The sequence below is a fragment of the Vanellus vanellus genome (genome assembly GCF_965231255.1).
Source record: "Vanellus vanellus genome assembly, chromosome: 12".
NCBI classification, from domain to species: domain Eukaryota; kingdom Metazoa; phylum Chordata; class Aves; order Charadriiformes; family Charadriidae; genus Vanellus; species Vanellus vanellus.
Window position 1 is genome coordinate 20,054,503 of NC_138917.1, and position 12,620 is coordinate 20,067,122.

At 36.4% G+C, this 12,620-nt stretch overlaps 1 protein-coding gene across 2 annotated transcripts in view; it reads left to right on the forward strand.

Moving 5' to 3' along the window:
- The window catches only part of NFATC3 (nuclear factor of activated T cells 3), a 77,477-nt gene that overhangs the window by 41,634 nt on the left and 23,223 nt on the right, over positions 1–12,620 (forward strand). For both annotated transcript variants that reach the window (XM_082489662.1, XM_082489663.1), the window contains exons 4-8: positions 5,212–5,411; positions 6,589–6,761; positions 7,512–7,652; positions 10,037–10,092; positions 10,970–11,096. In XM_082489662.1, coding sequence (XP_082345788.1) covers positions 5,212–5,411; positions 6,589–6,761; positions 7,512–7,652; positions 10,037–10,092; positions 10,970–11,096 — 697 coding nt within the window. The remainder of the gene's footprint in view (positions 1–5,211; positions 5,412–6,588; positions 6,762–7,511; positions 7,653–10,036; positions 10,093–10,969; positions 11,097–12,620) is intronic.

The window sequence follows — 12,620 nt, forward strand, 5'->3', positions numbered from 1 at the left end:
GATTATTCGTATAATGGATTCAGAGTATTTTCATACTCTTCAGCAAACTGCTGAATGAACCTGCAGTTAAAGAAGGTAGGAGTACTTTCAGGTGAATTAACAAAGTAAGCCGGCATTGCCTTCTGCTCTCAGGAGTGGTGTGACATGGGCTGTCTTTAATGATGTGGTGCTATGCACAGCCTGTTGGTTCCACTGAAGGCTCTGAATGACTATGGAATAGGAATTACACAGGGTGTACAGGCATCTTCTCCACAAGCTGGCGGATCATTTTCTACCCACCCCTTGGCTCACTGGCCCCCACAGACTCTTCTCTTTGATTACAGACACTCTACAGGTTCAATTTTACGCTTGCCGAATCCACGTCATGCCCGGAATTGTCAGCTCACGTATTAGACAAGATTTAAGGGGGAAATGTTAATTCTAAAGCACGAATTTGTATAATAAAGGTTTGGGGGGGTTGTTGGTTTTTGGTGTGTTTTGTTTTAGCAATATGTTTTTGGCACTCTCTCCAACTGCCTCAAAGTTTTAGCTAGTGCATAAGGCTGTCTCATTAGCATCCATAGCCTATTAAGCTCATGGTGTCTTTTGCTGTTGGAAACACGAGGACACTGTGCAACCTGGTCAATGCTCGCTTAGGACTATGATCTGTTTCCTTTTTATGCAGCCCCAGTGACTGTGGTCGGGCTCTGAATTATACTCTGTGATGTGGGAGATGGGGTTATTCTTTTCTTCCCCACACCCAGCTTGCTTAATTGCCACACTGACTTGCATACATTTATTTATGACTTTATATTGTTCTTTTATGCCATTGTCTTTTTAATTTAAACCTTGAATAAATGCAAGAAATCATCTGTAATGCAAAGTATAAATTTATGAAGCCTCTGCTACCTTGCCAATCCATTACTACTCTGCCTTAACCATATATGTATTCCAGTACCTTTAACGGGACTTCACTGCAGATCCTTTACAGCAATTCATTTGAGACAAAGCTATAGTGTAAGCATGTAAGCATCTGATTGACATAATTGTGCGGGGGAGACTTTGTTGGCTTGTTTGTTTGTTTTGAGACTGGTTTACACTAGCATGGCTTTTAACTATGTATGAAATTGTCAGAGGGTTGTCCTGATGTTATTACAGATAATTTTTAATTATGAAATGCCTTATTTATATGTTTCTGTATTACAGCATTCTCTTAAATGACTATAGAAGTGTATTCTGTTGCATTGTAATATTTTTCCTTGTCGTTTCCTTGGGGCATGGGATTTGTTGTTTGTTTCCATTTCATTTGCTATAGGCATCAGGAGGAAAGTGACTAAAGGTGGTACTACTGTGTGGGCTCTTGTTGTGGTGTTTTCATTATTTCTTCTGAAGCTGTAGTAACATTGTTTCAGATTTCTACCTTGGTACAGCTCCACGTACTGTAGTGATGTGAGCCAGTCGACAAACACACAAGCTTGTATCAGGAGAGCATCGTACAGAAAACGTGTTTGATAACCTATTGATATAGAACCACTCTGTTGGGGGGGTGGGCACTTTTTGTCAGACTTTCCCACCACTTTCCCTCCCACAACATGCTTTGCAGAAACCAGGCCCTGTATGTCTTCCATAATAGCATACCTGGGCGAGAGCAGAAGGTGAACTTTGCTGAAGAATAATGGAAGCAATACTGGTGCCAGGCATGACTTTGAGCAATTCAAATGTAGTATATGGCCATAGAGGCTCATAGGCGATACCATTGCAGCTGCTGGTGTGGAGTATATTTTGCTTCACTAAATTAAGCTCCTGCTCTGAGTAGGCTTCTGTAGAGGGCAGTTTCTCCACTGCCTGTAGACAGACCAGCTTAATTTTATGCCTATCCCTTCCCCCCTACCCCCCTTTCTCTCGCTCCTATCACTAGTATTGCTAGAACTGTTGTGTACATGTCCATTGTTAAGGAAAGGGAAGATAGCTTTAACTGGAAATTAGCTTTGTCACGGTGACCCCATTTGGAAGTTACTCAAATTTTTGAATAAGTCTGGCTTGTTATTTATTTAATTCCCAGTATTAAAGTGAACACATTTAACAGACGTCACATTTAGGCTGTATTCCATTGTGTTACAATTTAATTTTAACTCGGAGGAAAATGGATGGTGGAGACACAGTGTTGAGAACTTGGGACAAGATGGCTGCTGTAAATGCTAAACTAATACATGTCCTTAAACTTTCTTAACTGCTAGAATAATTCAATCTCATAGAGAATATGCAAATATTCATTTGTTATTTAAACAAAAGTCTTTTGGAAAGCTGTGGAGTCCTTCATCAAGTGAAAAAGGAAGGTATGTGTTTATGTATTTAATTGATGTAAGAGTCCCCATACTCCACTATCAACATGACAATAACCAAGAGTAAAGTTTGTTGTGGTCCCGTTGGGTTCCTGTAGTTTACAGATGACTTCTGACAGATGAAGGGAGAGAAACCTGTCGGCACACTGATGGTCACAGGAGGTTCTTTGTCTCCACTGTAGCACTTGTAAATGCTTGAATATGCCATTTATTTACACAGGAAGCAACTCTGATAATGTAGTCTGTTTCCACTCCGTGGCTGGGGGTTTTCTGGTTTGGTTTGTTGTTTTTTTTGTTGTTGTTGTTTTTTTTTTCCTGGATTTAGCACTGTCTGTACTGAGAACTTCAGGGAGAACAAAAAGGTTTTACATATTTGATAGGACAAAAGCCTGCAAATAAGAGACATACATATGTAAATGCAACTAAATGAGATCATGTAAGAAATTAGTTGGAAATATGTAAATTATAGGACACTGTATTTGGTAAAAGCTGCCATGACTTTTAAAGATTACTTGGCTTTTTCTGGCAGATATTTTTCCCTCATTATAATGAGGATCTGAAGCAGTAAGGATTGTTAAACCCATGAGATGTGACTTTTTGATTAAGTTGGTTATTAAGTGGGTTTGTTCTGCTTGCCTGTGCACATGTGAATTCTCCATGGTAGCTGGAATCAGGTGGGGAGACAGCTGAGAATTCATTGAGTTTAAGGACAGACACCAATCTGCTTTAGCCCAACCTCACTTGTAGTCTAAGTACAATGTAGTACTAACGTAGTTTATGATGTTTTATGGTAAAAGTTGAATTGGACTGGCCTCTTAAAGGCATGACAGCTGGGAGGTGTTGTGTATCTCCCAAGAAAGGTACAAGGCGATTTGAGCACAACAGAATTCAGACTTCTTTGTTGACAAGCAGCACAGTCTCCTTACTGCAGTAATCATCTAGAGATCTCCCAGCCCAGAAGCAGTAATTCTGAACGGTTTCCTTTCTTCCCTCTCCATTCACTTAAAATAAATAAATAAATGGGATGAGCGTTTTCTCTGAGAGCACTCTCATCATGCTGTCATTGTAACGAATAATGTATTTGATCTATCAAGCTTTTGTGTCAGCTGCTCAAGATATGTATGTTGTTGCTCAGTAACAGTTACATGCTGTAGCTTGTCTGTAGATTTTTATCTGCTATATGTCTCAAGAGTTATTTTAGGTTTTGCGTGTGTGCTGGATATGAAGAGGTGAAGAACAAGCCTCAGTTGGTTTGGGTTTATTGGAGTAAGCTCAGCTTTTTGTCTAAGGTGGTCTAGATTTTGGCTGTTCTGCTTCTCGCTCACATTTAAGATCATTGGGCGAATGGGAAGAACACAAACTAAAATTAATGAAAAGGAAATATGGCATGTGTCCTGCCCAAACCATGACATGATGCTATGATATCTAGATGGATTAATTAATGAGTATTACATCTTGGACAAAAGCATTTATATAAGGCCATTTTGAAAATGGCTCTTTAAAGTTCCAGACTTCTGTTGGAAACCAGATTTCCATTCTTGATTGAGAAAGCTCTTATAAAAATGACAGGACTGGTCGGTGCTGTCACAGCTGTAACTTGAATATAGAAAACGGGCAATGATTTGGTGTACATAAAACTTACTGCCAATAGTAGTGCTTCAAGGTACGAGGGATCTACAGGGGTGCTTCTGATTTCTGGGTGGGAGTGTGCTCTGGTTTTTCGCACTGCGGACTACTGGTGTTAAATTACTCTTGTACGCAGGTTAAACTGACATGGGTTTGTTTGTTTTTTAAGTGTTAGCTCTGTAAAGAGCTTGGACAATATTGTGTGACCAAATAACTCTCGCTAGAGACAAAAATATTGACATGACAAAACCACCTTTAAAGAAGGACTGTCTGGCCCCTCTCTCCAGTCTGAACATAAGTCGATGTCAAAGCTGAAATGTAAATTTGCTGCATTGCTTTTAGAAATTATGTAACTTGCCGTGTGCATCAATCTGCCAATTGCAGGAAGGTGAAGTAAACTTCATGTATTTATAAGACGTATTTTATAGGCTTCAGATTTAAAACTGCAGTGGCTAAAAGAAACTTGCATGTTACTATTGGTTAAACTTGTTTCCTTAAATCTTCTGGATAATACATTACCAATGTACTATTGTAAAACTAGCTTTTTCTTTTAGAGTTTGGGTTTTTTTTTTTTCTGATGTTTCAAATGTGTTTTGTGCCTAGAATTACTACTGTTAGTTCAAGCCGCAGGTGGTTTTATGACAAGTGAGTGCATTTGTGGTTAGTCTTATATGAGAAAAGGAAAGATGCATGAATTAACATTTACCAAATTTGGGTTTGTAAAACATTTTCTTTGTGTCCCCCTCCAAAATGATACTTGTTTTTTCTAGCTATGAATTAAATTTTTTTTGTCCTGACATAATACATTTGCATTCACAAAACCCCTGAAGTTTAATAAAACTCTCTATTGCATTCCATAGAGGAAAAACTAAACTTGAAAATATTTTTAGTGTTTCTAGAAACTAGGTGTCTCTTAGTAAAACTGGTCATTTTGCTTTGATTAAAAACAGTATCAGAAATGCACCTATAACATAGCATAGCTTTACTGTAGAAATTCTGTAGATAAAACGATCCTTTTCTCTTTGAGAAATTCAAAAGTAATAAAGATATTTCGATATCCATTTGTTCTGGTAAATGCTGTTGCTGATACTTGTATTGGGGGACAGATACCCGTACTTAGTTTTCTGAAGAGATTGAAGAAGTTTGTAATTAAATACTATTCTTTGACTCTTAAGTCTCTGTACTAGTGTGTATTTATATTGTGCACACACAAACGCAGAAAAATTCAACTAATATTTTAATGTTCCATCTACTTTTTCATCAGCTCCTGGGCTACAACGAAAAGCCAGTAAACCTACAAATGTTCATCGGAACAGCGGATGATCGCTACTTAAGACCTCATGCGTTCTACCAGGTGCACCGAATCACTGGAAAAACAGTTGCAACAGCTAGTCAAGAGATAATAATCGCCAGCACAAAAGTTTTGGAAATACCACTTCTTCCTGAAAATAACATGTCGGCCAGGTACATCACAGCATAAATTGGCTGTTTAGTTGCTGTGTGGTTTTTTGTCTTTGGTTGTTTTTTTTTCTTAAAATTTGTGTAAAGGTGAAAGGAAAATCTTGTAGAATAGCATATTTTCCAAAAATATGGCTCATGATTGAGGCAGGCACATCTCTTTAAACGTGCCAATGCTTTGGTAGTCAGAGGCAAAGGAGTAGAGAGACAGGGAAGATAGATGAGTGCTTCTGTGGTTATACTTCCCCGTACAATCCACACATAAGTATGACTCCACGTTTGTAGAATTGCATGTGGTTTACTGACTGGTAGAGTTTTTGTTTGATTTTACAAGACATAAGACTCTTTTTCTATGAAAATACAGTCATATAGTTTAGTTGTTTGTTTCTTGATTGAATGTGGTGATTTCACTTCTCGTATCTTGGTAGGCCTTTTCCTTGTTTTGATTATTATTTTTATTTTTAGCAGTTGCATTATTCTGGCTTTTCGGGTCTTGCCAGATAGAATGTGCTAAATAATAGTATAATAGCAACAATTAAACTGCTCTGTTCTAGCTGGACTGTCAGTAAACACAGTAAAGGATAATTACTTGTTTATGTATCACAGTTATTTCTTATGTAGACTTCTGAAGTCAGCTTAACTTTTCCTAGTTGCAGACTTCATTCTAGCTCCATTGAACGCTATGATCCTGCGATGATGTGCAAGATATCACTCCTCACAAGTTTATGTGTATGTGTTACTTGATTCGAGTATGTGTCTCATATGAATAATTGATAACTATGTGGAACGGTAGCTGGGGTTTGATGGCTACACTTTTGTCATTCTCTAGTCCCTCCTAAGGCAGAACTAAATATAGGTCTCTTGCTCCTTGTAAAGGATACTTACTATGTTAAATAACTTACTTCGAAGGTTAAACAATGTACAATAACACGTAATTTTTTTAAAGGTTCAAAAAAGATGCAGCTAGACGTTTATAAGACAAATTGTTTCAACGGTACTTGCTGCCATTTGTGACACTAACAGATCTTTTAATCTCAGACATTTAAAATAGTGTAACACGGGGAAAAAATAGAATGCTCTTTGTTCTTTAACAAAAGAAAAGCTTACAGGGTATGCTTTGGCAATAGTTTGATTCATTTTCTTTCATTTCTCTTCTGATCCGTCTGTCCTCACCTATCTGCAGTATCGATTGTGCTGGTATTTTGAAACTTCGCAATTCAGATATAGAGCTTCGTAAAGGAGAGACAGATATTGGAAGGAAGAATACCAGAGTGCGACTGGTGTTTCGTGTTCACATCCCACAACCTAGTGGAAAAGTCTTATCTCTGCAGACTGCTTCCATACCCGTTGAATGCTGTAAGATTGCTTTAACTATACATAACTTATACTCATGTTTTCTGTATGTGTCAGTAGTATTGTCAGAATTGTATATAACAAGAGCGTGTAAAAAGCATTGTGTGCAAAGAGCTAAATTACCAAAAATTAATATATCTTTATTTTAAGATGGTGCTTGCCACGTGGCAGCCTGAAGGCTTTGAGGAAAAACAATGTTTTAGCTTTTAAACCTAATCCTACAGTCCCACAGCTAGCAGCTTCAGTAGTTCCTGTGTATGGGCACAGAGAGCTGATACACCTCAGTGAAAATAAATACTCGTTTTGGGAAGAACTGATACCATTTCATTTAGAAGAACCTATACCATTACTTGTCTTTATATAGTATTATCTAATGAACAGCTGAACTTCTAGAGAGTTCATTGGTTAAATGCGGGCAATAAGGAGTCAAAACATGACCTTAAACAATCTGAATTTCTCCTAAAATTCATTTTGTCTTTAAAATACTAATTTTTAAACCAATATTCTTAAACTAAAAATTTAATTTGCTGTAACAGTAGAGCTTCTTGGTGTTTCTTCTCTATAATTCTGTAATTTCAACCTAATTTTAATCTTCAAAACCAAAGATAAATCACACACAGATATGAATTATATATGTAAATAGACAGTCATTTTAGTTTCATGCCTGATTCTTCAAGTTAGGATTATAGAAGAAATGTCACTATGATTAAAATTGTGAATAATACTTTTTCCCCCCTTTTTTTTTTTTAAAAGCTCAGCGATCTGCTCAAGAACTTCCTCAGATTGAGAAGTACAGCATCAATAGTTGCTCAGTAAATGGAGGCCATGAAATGGTGGTGACAGGATCCAATTTTCTTCCAGAATCAAAAATTATATTTTTTGAAAAAGGACAAGGTAAGGACTATCTTACTTTTTTCTTGAAAACAAAATCAAAAACACTACCCTGAGCTTGATTTTTAGGAAGTAAGGATGCTTTAAATGAAAAAAAAATAATTAAGTCACAAGTAGTAATGTGAAACTTCAGGTTGAGCACTGATCTGTATGCTGGTTGGGAATCATTACTGAAATAGTACTTCTGATTCAGGAAGGCAGTTACAGGCTAACTAACTTTGAATTGCGTACATTTGAAAGGTGCTGTTGACAGACTGTACCATGTATTATCTCCTCCTTATAAAAAAAAAAATTTTAAAAAGTGAGAACTAATGGAAGTGTACTACTTGACACGTCATGTTACATCTGATTTAATCATTGCATAGGAACTGACTTACTCCTAAGCTAATGAAATAAATATTACTTAGGAAACACTACACTGACTCTTTCCCATGTATTTGCATAAGATTTTCTATAGAAGTTACTCTCATGGATGCATTTTTTTAAAAGTATCAAGATTTGGCTCAGATTTGGTGTGCAGTGTATGCTTCAGCTGTGTCTATGCCTGATTTGCATCTGTAAATAGGCAAGGGGGCATGTAGGGAAAATACTGGCAAGAAGCAGTGAAACGAAGAGCAGCGACCTTTTGTGCATGTATTAAACCTTTGTGTGCTTGACAAGCCAGTCAAGTATTCAATTGCCCAGAAATCAGAAATGTTATAGTCAGTTGTATTACATGATCCTCATTCTCTAGAATCCAAGTTCAGTCTTCTAGGCAATAGTTAGTCATGGGTCAGAACTGCAGCAGGCCTACTCTTGTACGTTAGCAAATGAGAGTTAAAAGTTATATTGCAGGTATGCATTTCAGTTAAGGTACGCTAAAGACATAGCGTTTCCTTCATGCAGTGAAATCTGTAACAAAATTTAACTGCTTCCTACTGATCTCAGGAAACAAAACAAATTATTCTTTGGGAGGGTAGTAGATTAAATTTTTCAGTCTAATACATAGCAAATAGCATCTCAAAGCAAGAAACTTGCAGATTTTGGATGAATATTTCTAAAACATCTTTCTTTAAATGTAAGTACAGATTAGAAAGCTTTTTTTTTTCCCCTAAACTCTCATTCTTCTTCTCTTCATAATGATGCAACTCTATAAAGTAGAGAATTTAACACCAAAAAACCCCTATCAGATACTTTTCATTTGTAGTTTACTACAACCAGATATAATTAATGTTTTACAAGTTTTCTTTGCTTTTTTGTATTATACACACTCAGGCAGGTACACACACTTTACTCAAAGATGTTCAGTTACTCAGCATTCTTTCCTGGTTCTGTAGCTCTTCTGGGTATACATCCTTATCTTAATATTTCTTACTTAGACTAAAATGCATGGAAAATAGTTGAAAATTGAGGACTAGCTGTCTAAATACATAGAGTTCCTTTTCTTCCCTATTTGTCCCTTTAATACAGAGAGCATAACATTTGAACAACTTAAATTATCATTGCTGTGATGTGAATATCTGATTTCAACTTTTGGGAAAACAATAGCAAAAGCCAATCATTAAAAATAAAAGTTTGCAACTAAGTCCAATTCTTGTACACCTTATTATTTCCTTAAATATTTAGGTAAAGGATTTGTTTGTTTTTTTTTTTTATTAGCAAATACAACAGAAGGGGGGGTGTTATGTAATAAATATAATACATAATATGTATTTTGACACACAACTTGAACCCATTTCAAAGAAGTACTGCTGCTAGACAATAGGTTCCCTGATAATTGTACAAAACCCAATAACAGAGAGAAGCGAGTGTTAGATTAAGGATAAAGGGTTGTGTTAGGTCAGAGCAGAGAGGTTTGCCGAGGTGACAGACTCCCCTCCCAGCACAGATGACTTCCCGGTATTTGAACCATCGGGTCTTTCAGTTCAGGAGAGGGTGTTTGTTTTAAATGTGTAACCTGTGGGTATGTGCATGAAGATACGGCCTATGTTATCTCTCACATGGTGACTTAAAGGTTAAGTCATTAGCGTGTTTGTCTGAATAATCACAAGTGTTAGTAGTAATTTAACTACCTTTCAAAAATGTTTTTAGAAAAATGGAGGAAGAAATCCCTCTGTACACTTCCAGTACACACTGCCTCCTTTGGAATTAAATCTGACTATACGTGATCAGCAGGCTCTGTTAGACTGCCGAGTCCTGCACAACACTCAGCTTACCTAGTCTTGAAACTGCTAAAGCATCTCTATACTTTACACCTTGTTTACAATATATCTGTCAGTTGAATGGCCTCTTTATGACTGAAAATAAATGCAGTTTTATACTAAGCATTTATGGTTTTTTAAGATTAAGTATTTAACCGACTTAGAAAATGCTTTTTGCTTGAATTATTTGTAAATGTCTTTCAACAGATGGACGACCTCAGTGGGAGGTAGAAGGGAAGATAATTAGGGAAAAGTGTCAAGGGGTGAGAAACAATTTTTCTTACTTTCTAAAGCTTACCATTTTAAAATGAGGAACTAGACATCATCTTTGTTCTGAAATTTAGACTTCATTTAGTAAAGTAAGTAGATCATTGGCTGATTCAGGCAGACAACTGGAGACTTCTAAATTAGCGTAATACTATAAAGTAGCCATTAAGATGCTGCTTTGAAGGAACTGGAAATAGTACGCTTGTGAAAGCAATGAAAAAAGAAACTGAAAATTGAAAAAAGAAAACTGAAGATAATTTTGATAAGCTGAGAAGTAATTTCCAGTACGTTAAATTTTTTTCTTAAAAGCTTAATCATAGAATCGCTGAGGTTGGGAGGGACCTTTAAGATCATCAAGTCCAACCATTAACCCACCCTGACAAAACCACTTCTAAGCCATGTCCCCAAGTACCACATTTTTTTTAAACACCTCTGGGGATGGCAAATCCACCCCCTCCCTGGGCAGCCTATTCCAATGTTTAATAACCCTTTCAGTGAAAAAGTGTTTCCAAATATCCAACCTAAACCTCGTCTTACATAACTTGAACCCATAAATGATCCAAAATGCAATTCTTTGACTGCTAGAGGACGTTTTTATGCTTTGGCAGATAAACCAAGCATCCTTTAGCTGATATGTCTGTCTAATTAAAAGCATTACCTCATAACACTTGTGTTTAAAAGAAGAAAAACGTCTCCAAATAAAAGTTCACTTATAGTACTGTTTTACTATGTAATATACAAATACTTGAAGTTTACCAATTTCAAAATAGCAGTTTGCTTTAGTTTTGCAATAAGTCATTTTGTTTTTCTGTAATTGAGGGTAGTTTTATTTGCATTTGACACATAAAACTTTTTGTTTCAACTTTCATGCAGGCAAACATCATACTTGAAGTTCCTCCATACCATAACAAAACCATTACAGCTGCAGTTCAGGTCCAGTTTTATCTCTGCAATGGCAAGAGGAAAAAAAGCCAGTCTCAGCGCTTTACTTATACACCAGGTATTAAATAAATAAATAAATCTAAAAGTTGCATTTTATTTTGGTTTTTAAAGTAGACATTTGAAAGTAAATCAGACAGTCTTGTACCTTTGACAGGTAGATAAGAGTAGCTTTGAATTGTTTGTAAAAAAAACTCACTTAAGCTTGTCTAATTAAAAAGCTGAAGCTTAGAGTAATAAGCTATGATTACAGCTAGGTATTTCTTTGTTATGCTTTTTACAGAATAATTTGCATTCTACTTTTCTTTGCAAATGATAGTGATTCTCAGAAGCTGATCTTCTAAGTAACCCTAGTGATGACACAGAGGATAGTGAGATCATAGAACAGGTTTTACGCATTTCCCCCCGCCTCAAATGTCAAAAAACCCCAGGCTTAGATAGGAGATAGATTTTAAAAAAAAAATATATATACTTCATATACACTTCCCCCTGCTCCTCTGGACACGTTGCAGCTTGTTGAAAGAAAACAGTTTGTAATTTAGCCAGAAACAAAAACTGTACATGTAGTTAAAACTACTTAATCCCTTCCATTTGGTAGGAGGAAGTGGTTACTAATAGATATGCAATACCTACTCCTTTGCCTGCCACTTACCTTCTTTTCTTTTAAAAAAGTCTTACCCATTTAGAGCAGTCAGAATTCCCAAAGTACCAGCGGTGGCACTAGACCCTTTAGTACTGGTTGGAGGACTTGAAATCAGGTATCTGAAACAGTCTTTCAAGTCAGATATGGATATTAATACAAGCTTTTCAACACTGTGTGTGCTGATACCATTTTATACTATTTACAGTAAGTTTTGTTCACTTGTGATCTAAAACGACCTATTTCATGCGCAATTTAACCCATGTTACCTATTTGGTACACTAAGTACGTATTAATTGTGTTATCAGATTTCTGTGGTATTTTTCAACCATTCCGAAGAATATCAGCTCCTAAGATACATTTAAATTCTTTAAATGGTGATATGAAGTAATGAAACTTATGGCTTAAATAAGAAGCAAATTTAATTATAACTGCAGCTGTTATTGCACAAACATTTAAAAATCAATTTTATCTGTAAAAATTTATAACAGTTTACTTAAGTGTATTGTATAAAGTAGTAGTTGAGCGATTAAAAGTGTACTGTTTGTACCTAAAATCAGTATTCTTTTTAGGACTTTACCAGTAGCTTAACAAAAAAAAACCCAACCAAAAAAAACCCAAAAAACCTGTAACTGAAAGGGTATCAATTTGTGACTCTTGGGATTATAAGAACAATTGTTGCCGTCATTGAAATTGGGGGATATGCTGAAAGAGTTTCTCTAATTAAACTAGTTTGAGTAGTGCCTGTTTTAACAGTTTTGCCAAAGTTCAGCTGTCATCTTGGTCACAGGCTAAGGCAAGTTTGAAGCCAACTAAAAAATTTAATTCCCCTTTTCCCAGTGCCCGATACTGAACTCTTGTCTGCCTGTTTTCCACAGAGCCCCTCAGCAGCCCTTCTCCCCCAGGCCTGTGATGAGCTGTACTGCACTTCCCTCTGGCGGGGCT